The following is a 12,808-nucleotide window of genomic DNA, read 5'->3' on the forward strand; positions in this document are numbered from 1 at the left end:
CATTCCGAGTCAGATTCAAGTTCGGAATGAATGCCTTCCTTGGGTTTAGGTATCTGGGTTATACCTGAAAGAAAGGTCCGAGGTCAATTAGCCTGTTGAATGGACCCATCCCAGATATATATTGGGCTGTATCTATTATTGAGACAGGCCCGATGCCATCTATTATATGGTAAAGAAGTGATTCATACCAAGCCCACAAGGGCGAACTAGACACAAAAGATCTACCACGGGAGCACTACTTCTACCAGGGAACCCTCTCGGACTTCCGCACGACTGAAAGTTGGATTTATACTTTTCGGAAATCATGGCTACTGTTATGTCCGTTCAAGTGGGCTTTGTGGCTTTGATAGCCGTCCTTGGACTGCTAGTCAGTCAAAAAGTTTTGAAGCGGAAACCAAAATATCGTCTTCCTCCTGGGCCAAAGCCTCTGCCCTTCGTCGGCAATATTTTGGATCTTCCACCTAAAGGGGTGCCAGAGTTCCAGCATTGGTTCAAGCACAAAGATACCTATGGTCCCATCAGCTCGATCAATGTGATGGGCATGCATCTCGTCATCTTTCATGACAAAGAGGCTGCACATGCCGTTATGGGAAAAAAAGCCCAGAAGACATCGGCAAGACCGCAGCTGAATTTTGCCACGCTCTGTGGATTCGAAAACTTCCTTATTACCCATCAGTATGACAGCAAATATCGCAAGCATCGAAAGATGGTCCATCAGGAGATAGGCACCAAGGGTCTGTCAGCTGGTTTCCAGCCCCTGCAAGAGAAGGAAGCCCTTTATTTTATTCTGGAGACCTTTAATGACCCTGACAACATGATGGTATATCTAAAAACGTAAGCTGCACCTCCGTTCCTAGAAGACCAAGTGTATGCATTTTGCAAACTGACACTCTCCCAGTCTGGCAGCCGCCATCATTTTAAAAATTACGTATGGCTATTCGATAGAGAGGAATGGGGCTGATCCGCTTGTTGATCTAATTGAGCACACGATGGACAACTTGTCCCAGGCGTTTGTGCCACTGGCTTGGGTCGTCGATGCCGTCCCAGCCGTCGAAAAACTTCCAGAATGGTTCCCCGGTATGTCTTACAGGAAGACCGCTCAGAAGTGGAAAGCAGTCAACGAGGCCGCGGCAGAGATCCCTTACTCTTTCGTAAAGCGACAGCTGGCATTAAACGCTCATCGACCGTCTTACGTTTCCAATCTGCTGCAACAGAACATGACCAAGAGCGGCAATGATCTCAATCTGGAGCCAGATGATGAAGAGGCCGTCAAATGGACTGCTGTCAGTCTCTATGCTGCAGGCTCAGATAGTACGGTCGCCATCATGCAAAGTGTCATTCTAGCTTTTTTGATGTTTCCTGAAGTGGTGCAAAGGGCGCAAGAAGAGATTGACCGTGTCATCGGCATTGATCGGCTTCCCAACTTCGAAGACAGGAAGAACCTTCCTTACGTCGACGGTATCGTGAAAGAAGCATGGCGATGGAATCCTGTTGGACCGATGGGCCTGACCCACAAATCGGAAGAAGATATCTTTTACGGAGAATACATTATCCCCAAGGGGTCTTATTTACTTCCCTCCCTTTGGTGGTTTCTACATGACCCGAAGGATTACTCTGACCCGCAAATTTTCAAGCCAGAGAGGTATCTGGCGCCGCTCAACGAGCCTGACCCTAGTGAGCTAGCCTTTGGCTACGGGCGAAGATCTTGTGCCGGCCGCTTTTTTGCAGACGCTAGTGTCTATATAACAGTGGTACAAATGCTCGCTGCTTTCCAGATCCGCAAGGCTAAGGATGTGAACGGAAACGAGATTCCCGTAAAGCTCGAGGCAGTTGCAGGTATGGTCAATCGCCCCAAACCGTACAAATTCAAGATCGAGCCACGAAGCCCTCATCACGCCGACCTTCTTCGCCGCATCGCGGCAGAGCAAGAACCGGCCATCGGAGATGCAAATCTCCTCAATATCAGCACAGTATAATAATCCATCCACGTATGCGCCGCCTAGGTCAGAAGGGTTGGGCAGTTGGCAGAGCCTTCGAACCTCGTTGCAGTAGCATCACAGTTGCAATCTGCCCGAGTTCCTACGATCCAATCGAGGAAAGTCGAGTTTTCTAATGGATTCACTGGGAGTTTGTATGGATGTAGTGGAATATTATAAATACAGACACATAGATATAGCTATAGTGTTTGCCTATATATCGTCGAGGGCGGGGAGAAGGAGTATGAATACACACTCACACAGACCATACTGAGAGTTTTAGTAGACTGACCAGAACTCAGTATTCACCTCGAGGAACTGCAAAGAAAAATGGGCGATGCAGTCAGTAGCATTTCATGTATGCGAGGCGGAAATGGGCCAGAAAATGAGGAAGGTAAGCAGAATAGTTCCGGTCAAAACAACATATTTGTGCGGTACTGGACTGTCCAAATGCATCTCAAAGACCGCAAAGTCGCGCACTAAACAGGCTGCTGAGCACAGACACGGACTATTAGGTCGCAACAGGCCTTAGTAAGGCTCTAAATTAGTCAGAATGTAACGGACACATGCCTTTCGAGAGGAGTTGGGCCTTGGACTGAAGCCGGCGCTTGTCGGTGGCTAACTTATGGGATTGAGATGCCGGAAATTCGCGTCTGCCCCTAGTTCGGCCTTTCCTTCTTTTGCCGACCGAAGCTACAGTCCTTCGGTTCGGGTAGTAGAGGTAGTCGTGTACCCTATGTATCCGGAACGTTGGTATCATGCCCACTTACAGATTGCCCTCCAATAAAAAGAAATCTCATTGAAAGGACCTTGCCATCGTCTAGTCAGCCTAAAAGGTACAGTACATGACTTGAGTTTACCCCTTCTACCCTACATTATATCCCCCCCGAAAACTAGCACCATCTCTATCACCTCAATCTCGCCACCCAAGAAACTTTTTGTGCTGGAGAATTACATGTTCTGCTCCCAATTACAAACCTCCTACCTGGATCATGAGTGTTAATATTGAAGAAGCCAAGGCCCGCCTTCGGGAGCACGGCTGGGTTAAGATCCCGTCAGTTCTGACCAAAGACGAAGCAGCTAACGCTCTTGATCGACTATGGAAGGCGAAGGAAGCGTCCGAGGCCAGTGGAGAGGAAACATTCCAGCCTATCTTGGACCCCAACCCTTCTAATGTGCGGGTGTTTTATCTCCCAGAGCTCGACGAGTTGTTCCGCGACATGCTCACGCACCCTACGGGCATAGAGATGACCAAGTCGGTGCTAGGCGAAAAGTTCCTCGTCAGCAATTTCTCGGCAAACATCGCACGTCCAGGTTCGCAGAGTATGGCACTACACTCGGATCAGAGTATTGTCCTCCCCGAACCCTGGCTGAGTACGTGGGCGGTCAATGTGATTTGGTGCCTAACCAAAATGACCAAAGAGAATGGCGCGACACTATACATTCCTGGTTCTAATAAGTGGACACGCTGGGAGGACGTTCCCGCCAACGCTCCGGACCTCTTGGTACCATTTGAGGCAGACGCTGGCGACATCGTTGTCCTCGATGGCCGTCTCTGGCACACATCAGGTAGCAATGTTACCAACGAGGATCGTGCACTCCTTTTTGCCTATTACTCAGCTCCTTACATGCGTCAACTAGTAAACTGGACTGCTAAGCTGCCCAGGGAACTTCAAGAGACACTGAGCCCTGAGTTAAAGGAGTTGTTTGGACTGAGTCATATTGGCTATGTTGTTCACGGTGACTTGACGTACATGGCGGATAAGTACTCGAAAAGCTAGGTGGGAGTCCGTCGCGAGCAATTAGAAGATACGCTACTATTCTTAGAAATCTGATGTAAATACGAAATAGCATAAGGCGTTGCGAATTGCTGAGCTTAGGAACTTAAAAATGAAAACGCGAACAACTAAACCTTGTATAATTTGAGTACAGAGGCACAAGAGAAGTAAAGTTGAGTAGGTGCGATTCAAAGAACTTGCCTAATACATTAATTAATCTTGGGGCTGTACTTCAGCTTCGTCTAAGACCTTGCCATATTCTAGACTGCTTGTTAGACTTCAAATAACTATCTTAATGCTATATTGTACAAAATACATAAAAAATATACTCTACTATATTAATATCACGGCTCTGGCCTGGCTATATAGTACGCTGAGCTCGATGACCGGAAGGCCATCGATTTACGCCTTTTGGGCTGGAGCGTAGTGGTAAGGCTCAGTACCACTACGCAGCCGGACCTGGTTCCTGTCCGAATTATATATGTAATTTTATACGAACTTGAATATTCCCTCTATGTTCAGGATTGAGATGTGTTGTCATCAACCTCTTCTTCTGGAGCCACGGCTTCTACCAGTAGCCACGTCACTTCATTGCTTCACATGATGTCCCAATACCTATGGACTAACGTTCTTTGTCATGTAATCGCCGAGGGTCCAAATCGTAAAGCCCACTTCCGAATAGCAAATCTCAGCCAAGGGCATAGATAATCCACGGATATGCGGCCTCTCAGAGGACTCTGCACGAAACTCAGAGCCAGAACTAGCTTCCTCAAGAAAGAGCCCAAGTCGCTCAGCTCCCAGTGCAAGAGAGACGACGTATCTTGAAACCATCATAAGAAACAATATATAGTAACTAAACAAACCTTCTCCCAATTCAGCCTTTTCAGGCAGGGATTTGCCTCCAGTAGCTCCGGCGTTTGTCGTTTCACATGTATATTGGCACAAAGTCTTCGCTTTTTTAAGGGTTGCGCTGACAAGAGTAGTTACATGATAGTTAAGCGCGTTCTGGAAAGTGTCAAAGATGTCTCACAAGCTTTTTACTACTGATCGGCACGGCTGTATTTTAACATGCTATCATGAAGTGGTCATTCGACTCTCTGAACATTCTGTAAATGCAGTGTACGTCTATAGGCTTCTTAGAACACGCCAATGATCACCAAAATTTGTGGAATACATGACAAACTGCCGAGTGACCGGCTCACGCCACTTGCCCTTCGACCATGTTGTAATTGACCAGGGGACTTTCCTATGATTATGCCATCGATTTGGTTTATGTGCTACAAGGCCTTGAAAATCTTCTATGTTTCCATACAGGATTCACCTGACCAAATCTCCACGCCCTGCTGTGTGGTTTAATTTGGCATCGACAGGCCGAGCTATGCGTTTGAAGCACCATTAGCTTTTTCCTCATTCGTAGTCCCATGCATAGTCGTTGGGATCGGTATTGGTCCCCCTGGAGAATTTTCGTGTCTCGCGGTCAAGACCTCAACAGCTGTTTCTGTGACAAGTAAGGTGTGTTCTATACGTGTGTTAGCATTGTGCGTACTCGCGAAATCCTTTTTGTACGCACCAAATTGAGCAGTCCGTTTGCCATCAACAGTTACATTGGTCCAGTCATCCGGCCAATAGACCTCACGGGGTTTTCCAAGTGTAAGGATGGGCTCGATTGTAAAAGTCATGCCAGGTTTGCATACTCCCACTGCCTTGTTCTTGCCATAATGAGGAATCCACGGTGGGGGATGGAATTCAGTGTTGATGCCATGGCCACCCCAGGTTGTAATGACACTACAGTTTCTGGACTTGGCATGCTTCTCAATGACCTTACCAAACTCTCGGATTGGCGTGCCAGGCTTCACTAGCTCAATTGCCTTATCCAGGCATTCTCGTGTTGTTTCAACTACCCTGACCGAGTCTGGGTCCGCCTTGGCTCGATCGCCCACGTAATACGTTTCGTTCAGATCTGCATGATAGCCCCCGTGATATAATGAGATATCGAGATTGAGGATATCACCATCGAGAAGGACTCGCTGGTCGGGTATTCCGTGACAAACAACTTCGTTCGGTGAAGTGCACAGCGATTTAGGAAAGTGATTATAGTTCAAGGGAGAAGGATATGACTGCCATGATTAGAAATAATCAACTTTATCTTTGAAGCGTGCCGCACTTACATTCCGTTCTACACAAGCTTTGTGGCAGACCTCGTCAAGGTAGTCCGTGGTAATACCGGGCCTGAGCTCTGCAGCAGTGATGTCTAGTACTTCTCGAGCTAGTCGGCAAACCTTGCGCATAGCCTCCTGGCCCTTGGCATCGAGAAGATCGATTTTTGTCCTGCTCAAACGTCGCTCGCCCTTGGGTATGCCAGTCACAGCCCAGTCAGGGTGTCTGATCGACTTGGGAACGGTGCGTTTCGGAGAAAGTGGATAGACAGGTCGGACAGAGCCGGTGAAGAAATAAGTTGGGAAAGGATTGTAAAGTCCGGTAACTGGATCGGGTTTAGATACAACCCTTGGAGGGATGATTTTGTGGATGATACCATTTTGTGTCTTGTGTATTGTCTTATGTTGGCTCTATAACACGTGACCTATCAGCCCGCAGTCTTGTAAGGAGAGGGAGATACGGAAACAAACCCAGTTCTTTTTGAAACATTCTTGGGAGCAGAAATAGCTGTCTTTGAAGCCTAACTTCAGACATGTCGGGCACTGTAAAGCTCCAGCATCATTTTCACAGTCTGCTCCTTGACACTTTCTCTCGGGTGGGTTGTCGGCCATCATAGGATTCATGGCAAGGCTGGGATCGAATGCCGTGATAACACCGAGAGATGGAAGCTTAAAGAAAAGAAAAATAAATATTTTTCGTTGGCTGGTCTTGTTAATCAAAGTGCAAGAAGTCAGCCTCATCTCGCCGTAAAACTCGTATTCATTACGTAGCAATTTTTTGCGCATGTAACGGTAGACAGGGTCAGTGGTTGATTGCCCCGCTCTTCAAGGTAACTAACTAACCGTGTCGAGCATAGGGTATTGTGACTAGTATCGTGTTAAACTCCGACCATCACACAGCGCTGGCCCTGCATCTCGAAATTCGGCGGCACAGCAGTTGGTGTCGAACGTAACTGGTTTTTTCCACACCAAAAAAAAAAAAAAAAAACCTACGGACCACTTCTGTCGCCAACATGGCTGCCAAAGCCCCCGTAGATGAGCTCAAGACGCTCAGTGGTGTGTCATATGTCTCTTGAGTACATCAGGAAGCAACACCAGCTAACGGAAGTTTGTATAGTCAAAGAATCTGACGGGGTTACCGGCGCCGCCGGTGCTAACGGCACCGCGAACAGCGGTGCTGCAGAAGACTCTGGCGAAGAATCGGGCGATGATCCTGACGACCGTGTCGCTGCAGCCATTGCTGCCGCCGGTGAAGGTGCTGCCAAGAAAAGGAAGAACAAGAAGAAGAAACCCAAGAAGAAGAAAAAGGTTCCGACTGTCCAGACAGATCCTCCTTCAGTCCTCATATCCCAATTATTTCCAAACAACAACTACCCTAAGGGCGAAGAGGTCGAGTATAAGGATGACAATCGGCATCGCACTACCAACGAAGAGAAGCGCTATCTGGATAACATGAACAGCGACTTCCTCTCTGATTACCGACAGGCAGCTGAGACGCATCGTCAGGTCCGCCAGTGGGCCCAAAAAAACATCAAGCCAGGTCAGACGCTCACTGAGATTGCCAATGGTATTGAGGATAGTGTACGTCGTCTGGTCGGACACGATGGCTTATCCGAAGGCGATGCTATGATTGCCGGCATGGGTTTCCCGACTGGCTTGAACCTTGACGAAATTGCTGCCCACTACAGCCCAAATGCAGGTTGCAAGACTGTGCTTCAGCAGACCAATGTCATGAAGGTTGACATCGGCGTCCATGTGAATGGTCGTATTGTCGACAGCGCCTTCACGATGGCATTCGATCCGATGTATGACAACCTCCTCGAAGCCGTGAAGGATGCGACAAATACTGGTGTCCGCGAGGCAGGAATTGATGTTCGTCTCGGCGAGCTAGGTGGGTACATCCAGGAAACTATGGAAAGCTACGAATGCGAGATCAATGGAACTACCTACCCAATCAAGCCGATTCGCAACCTGAACGGCCACACCATCTTACCATACAGCATCCACGGCACCAAAACCGTTCCTGCTGTGAAGACAAGCGACCCTACCAAAATGGAAGAAGGCGATGTCTTTGCTATTGAGACCTTCGGCAGCACTGGTAATGGACGGTGTTACGATCAGGGTGAAATCTCGCATTACGCCCTATGCAGTGACGCGCCAAAGGCGGACCTACGTCTGTCTTCGGCCAAATCGCTGTTAAATACTATTAAGAAGAATTTTGGGACTCTTCCCTTCTGCCGACGCTATTTGGACAGGATTGGACAGGAGAAATATCTATTCGGCGTATGACAGACCTGCCTAGTGCTAAAATATGGCTAACAAATGGGCAGCTAAACACCCTCGTTAAATCCGGCATTGTTGAAGACTACCCGCCTTTGGTTGACAAGAAAGGGTCATACACAGCCCAATTTGAACATGTAAGTAATTGCGTAGGTGCACTGGGGAGACCGCTATTAACGAAGCACACAAGACGATCTTGCTCCGACCCACCGTGAAGGAAGTTATTAGCCGTGGAGACGACTACTGAGTAAGTCAGGATTATTGAGCTCGAATTATATTGTCCAGAAATTGCGGGTTCACCGGCAGACGAGGTTGCACCTTATTTAGCAATGATTAAGGAGATTTAGCACAAGGGTCTTCATATTTTCATTCCCACCCCCAGGCGGCAACATGTCGTTATTTTGCAAATGTAAATGTTAAACAATCGATAATAAGGGAGTATATAAACTAGCACAAAGCTAGACCAATCGCCAATTAGTGACTTTGGTCGGTTGGCAGAAAAAATACTCTACATGAAACACTCCTAAATTACATTTTCCTACTTTTACTGGGATGATGCGCAATATCAGACGCGTTCCTAGCACGACAAAGATGGAGTAAAGCTACTGCTTCAAAATCTCCTATTGGAGATTGAATATCGCAATACCTAGAATCCGACTTTCCTTGATAATTTTGATCTAACGAACTTTTACCTAGCTGCTGACGTGAAAAGTTATATCTCAGTGAACGAAAAGAACCCCCAAAGATTATAGATACTATTATCCTTAGCAGTAACTTCTGCAACAAATAATAGTGTTTCGATGTGTGGGCGGGTTACATTACATGAAAACAGGCAAATCCTTTGTGCTAAACCTCCGTAGCATTCGACATCATGAACCACTTTCGGTTTAGACTCTTAAGACTGCTTTCGGCACTGTATACCATTTTCGGCATAGGACTAGTATTTTCGGCGCCCTGACCACTTTCGGCCTAAGGTACGGACCGTACCGTTAGCTGTTTTGGGAGCTGGAGAGAGGAAAGTGATTCACAGAGAGATTCCATGCGGCCTACTAAAGCATGCCTGTACGGACAATATGTCTAGGCCACATCTTTGCATAGAGGTTAGCATAAGAGCAACAAAATGGATAACTTCATGAACATGACCAAAAAAGCCGGCCACACGGCCGAGCTGCAGCGCTTGGTTGATCTCCACGCGGTCTACGATGATGCGATGGATGGCAAGCTCGTCTTGGCCCCCATTGACCTGCAGGAGCCAGGCAAGAGAATACTAGACTCTGGCACTGCTGACGGTTAGTACCCCTATCTCTCTTGTGAATTGTGCTGATGTTGGTTCGAAAGGCACCTGGCTCCGTGGCGTGCGTAGCTCGCTCTCAGCTAAGCACCATTACTTTGGCAGTGATGTCGAATCTGAGCTCTTCCCCGAGCAACCAGACGGCATCACGTTCTTTCAACACTCCTTCACCGAGCCATGGCCAGAGGACATCAGGAACTCGTTTGACCTCGCCCACATACGGGGTAGCCTCGCAGGCTCTAGCCCGAAGAAACCCATCGACGTGGTCAAGGACTTCACGTCCCTAGTGAAACCGGGAGGCTGGGTCCAGCTCCAGGAAATGAACGCGTTCAGCCCGCCCAGCAACGGACCCGCAATGACCGACTTCGCACGGATGGTCTCGGAAGTTTGGACGAGGATAAATGTGGGCGATTTCGCCAATGAGTTGAAGTCCATGCTGGAAGAGGCGGGCCTGCAGAGCGTTCAGGAGAGGCGAATCATATGTGAGATAGGGAAGACGGCGAAACCGGAGTTGCGTACCCAGAGTGTCAATGGCGTTACAGGACCTGTTCGGCCGCTGACTTCCGTTGCAAGGGGTGTGCCAACTTCTTTCAATGAAGAGCAGCTTGATACCTTGCCGGAGAGGGTGAAGGCGGAGCTCGAGAGTGAGGGTGGGAGAATTGAGGTGATTGTTGCTTGGGGTCAGCGTGTCTAAGGCTAGGTAGGCGGTATTCACATAATGGCTCCCTCGTAAAGGTCAGAGTACCGGCACCAATCTTCCTCAAATCGAGTTCTTTCAAGGAGCGCTGTGTCAGGTGATCCTTCCAGAGCTTATTCGGAAACGCTGCTGGAGGTTGAACTCGACTGGATTGACTGAACTTTGGTTTCTTGGAGACGAGGCGATCTTCCAGTGTGCAAGATGCGCTCGACATTGGCGCTTGCTCCGGTTTGAGAGTTTTGACTCCATCATATGGCAAATTGCAATGCTTTTATGTGCTTTATGAGGATTGTCTGCGACTATACACTTTTTCCAACCATCGTCCTCCAAACTGTCTAGGAATGCATGGATACACTTTATGGGCATAGTAGCCCTTCTTGAATATAAATAAAACCCAGCAGTTTTGCACATTATGTGATCTAATATGAAGTGGAAAACCTATAAATTGTAGAAATTTCGACAAACTTGGTCTGTTTACAAGATATATATCTTTACCTAAGCTTGCTGCTTTATATAACATTTCTTAATTTAGGTTGAATATCACGAATCTAGCTCCAGAAATTCTAGAAAAAGATTGGCATGATCAATTAATTCTATTATTCAATACAGAGCTAAAACCTACAAAAAACTTATATTTAGTCTCGTAACCTTTAAAATAATCGGTAAGTGAGCCATCTATACAACCAAGCGGTCACTCTATGCGCCTTTTAAAAATAAAACTATTCAAAATATCGGAAAATCTATATTTTCCTCTGATTAAGATAATTAATATTTTAATATTTTAGTATATCATAATTACTATATTTCACTATATCAACCTTATCTTGTCTAAGGAAAAGAAAATCATAACTCTTATGTGATGGTTTGGTTGTCTCTGCGCTAGTAGAGATAAAACCACTTGACCATATAAAAAGGTACAGGACGTCTGATCGGAGATCAGTCGCATCTAGCGCCCTATATAGGAGCGAAGGCCATGCCTGAGCAATACATTGGGTTCAACCCTTGACATCTTAAGAAATATATAGTACTCTGAAAGTTAAGAAACCTAAAATTCACCAAATAACCAGCTCCATGGCAATCGGTCAGGATAGAACGCCCGCAGATATGCAAGCTAGACCTTTGAACTCGGTTCGCTTGAGTACCCTCCAAACTCGGGCCGAGTAGTAATTCAACACGAAATTTCACTCAACTCATTCCCGTTTTTAGGTGTCGCCTCCCCGGCGGTTCTCTCAATCCCGAATCTGGCGTCTAGCCACTGAAAGGTTCTCTGCGCCGAGTAGCCGAAAGCACCGATTTTGGCCTGGAGCCCTCCATAGGCTATATCATGAGCGATCCACTTTTCCTTGTCCACGCCAGGTTTAAGACTCGTAAGGCAGTCGTAGATCTTGTCTGTTGTAGTCACCGGATCAAAGTACCAGCTTGCCCCTGCCCCGGTTACCAGCGTGGGACACTTCACATCGGCTAGATACTCGGTACCGTCTGGGTTGAGGAGTGTGTAGTCGCCGAAACTCCGCATGATGTCGGCTTCAGTTGTAGTACCTGTTGCCCACTTTAGATGATTGAACTCCCAACGCGCCTGGAAGTCCAGTCGCTGCAGAAACCGCAGGATAGTGTTGAATACACCGTCGGACAGCCAGCCGTTCATGAAGCCGTTGAAGAGAGGCCCCGGCATTCTGCCGCCAACGAAGCTTGCCAAACTGTAGAATCCGTCGACACTAACACACGCCTTGATACGTTTGTCTGCGGCTGCACGCAGTGCAAAATAGCCACCCATAGATGCACCGGTAACAGCAATGTGATCAAGGTCGAGCTCAAGCTCTGGATGGCTGGCTGCGAAATCAAACAGGTGGTCCAGGACCGCACCTGTGACTACTTCCCAGTCCGGGCGCATCGGCAGCTTGTCGCGGCGGAGGACAATTCCCTGACCCGGTCCTTCAAACGTGACGACTGCATACCCTACTTCTGGCCCAAACGCCGGGTTTACGAAGTAAATCTCTTCCTGTGTGGAATCGCCTCCACCAGAGTTCAGCAAAATAGGAATTTTGCGGCCAGGAATGCGCTTGGAAGCCTCTGGCAAGTAAAGATAGCCGGGCAAATTGATCCCATTTTCGTACGGGATCTCTAGAAAGAATGTCTTTCCATCGCGGTACTGGACTCCCTTTCGAAAATTCGCAATTGCACGCTTAATGTTGGGAAGAACGCGCTGGTCTTGCCCAATAGGACCTTCATTAAGCATGAACTGTGCCGCGCGGATGTAGTTAGATGACCTCAGGTAGGCCCGGCGCGCGGCTACGCGGTCGCCTACTTGCTCGGCCTCCTTGGCGATTTTTTCAGCTTTGTTGCCGGCGTCAAGGAAGGCGCTGAACCATGATTCTGGATCTAGATCCTTAATCTTGGCGGCTGCTTCGAGTGCCTCTCCTATCTCAGCACCTTCGTGTGGCGCCATGGCCAGGAGTCGAAGGTACTCAAAGTTAAAGAAGGGGGACTTGAAGAATGTGTGCATAGTCGCCATGGTCATGCTCTAGCAGTCTGTTGACGAAGATCGCCTCAGGCAAACCAACGAATAGCAGGGAAATCAGTACCTTGACATTGAGGATGATAGAAGGTGAGTGGAATCATGAGAGAGTGCC

At 47.8% G+C, this 12,808-nt stretch overlaps 6 protein-coding genes across 6 annotated transcripts; 4 read left to right on the forward strand and 2 right to left on the reverse strand.

The window, feature by feature from the left end:
• Positions 1-304: 304 nt before the first annotated feature.
• On the forward strand, positions 305-1,976 carry fmaG (cytochrome P450 monooxygenase fmaG; the record flags this gene model as incomplete). Its single annotated transcript, XM_033564774.1, has 2 exons — positions 305-834; positions 899-1,976. 2 exons carry the CDS (start codon positions 305-307, stop codon positions 1,974-1,976), a joined length of 1,608 nt encoding a protein of 535 aa, XP_033430531.1.
• A 992-nt stretch (positions 1,977-2,968) lies between these two features.
• fmaF (Fe(2+)/2-oxoglutarate-dependent oxygenase fmaF) lies at positions 2,969-3,757 on the forward strand (the record flags this gene model as incomplete). Its single annotated transcript, XM_033564775.1, has 1 exon — positions 2,969-3,757. One exon carries the CDS (start codon positions 2,969-2,971, stop codon positions 3,755-3,757), a length of 789 nt encoding a protein of 262 aa, XP_033430532.1.
• A 1,373-nt stretch (positions 3,758-5,130) lies between these two features.
• Positions 5,131-6,696, reverse strand: fpaI (putative methionine aminopeptidase, type I; the record flags this gene model as incomplete). The annotated part of the gene is made up of 4 exons (XM_033564776.1): positions 5,131-5,273; positions 5,325-5,871; positions 5,923-6,236; positions 6,378-6,696. 4 exons carry the CDS (start codon positions 6,694-6,696, stop codon positions 5,131-5,133), a joined length of 1,323 nt encoding a protein of 440 aa, XP_033430533.1.
• A 227-nt stretch (positions 6,697-6,923) lies between these two features.
• Positions 6,924-8,437, forward strand: metAP (putative methionine aminopeptidase, type II; the record flags this gene model as incomplete). The annotated part of the gene is made up of 4 exons (XM_033564777.1): positions 6,924-6,966; positions 7,028-8,193; positions 8,241-8,327; positions 8,381-8,437. The coding sequence occupies 4 exons, from the start codon at positions 6,924-6,926 to the stop codon at positions 8,435-8,437; spliced, it is 1,353 nt and encodes a 450-aa protein (XP_033430534.1).
• An 873-nt stretch (positions 8,438-9,310) lies between these two features.
• Positions 9,311-10,175, forward strand: psoC (methyltransferase psoC; the record flags this gene model as incomplete). The annotated part of the gene is made up of 2 exons (XM_033564778.1): positions 9,311-9,479; positions 9,529-10,175. The coding sequence occupies 2 exons, from the start codon at positions 9,311-9,313 to the stop codon at positions 10,173-10,175; spliced, it is 816 nt and encodes a 271-aa protein (XP_033430535.1).
• A 1,171-nt stretch (positions 10,176-11,346) lies between these two features.
• Positions 11,347-12,696, reverse strand: psoB (hydrolase psoB; the record flags this gene model as incomplete). The annotated part of the gene is made up of 1 exon (XM_033564779.1): positions 11,347-12,696. One exon carries the CDS (start codon positions 12,694-12,696, stop codon positions 11,347-11,349), a length of 1,350 nt encoding a protein of 449 aa, XP_033430536.1.
• Between the last annotated feature and the right edge of the window lie 112 nt (positions 12,697-12,808).

The sequence above is a fragment of the Aspergillus tanneri genome (genome assembly GCF_003426965.1).
Source record: "Aspergillus tanneri strain NIH1004 chromosome Unknown AapTan_2_pilon_pilon_pilon, whole genome shotgun sequence".
Taxonomy (NCBI): domain Eukaryota; kingdom Fungi; phylum Ascomycota; class Eurotiomycetes; order Eurotiales; family Aspergillaceae; genus Aspergillus; species Aspergillus tanneri.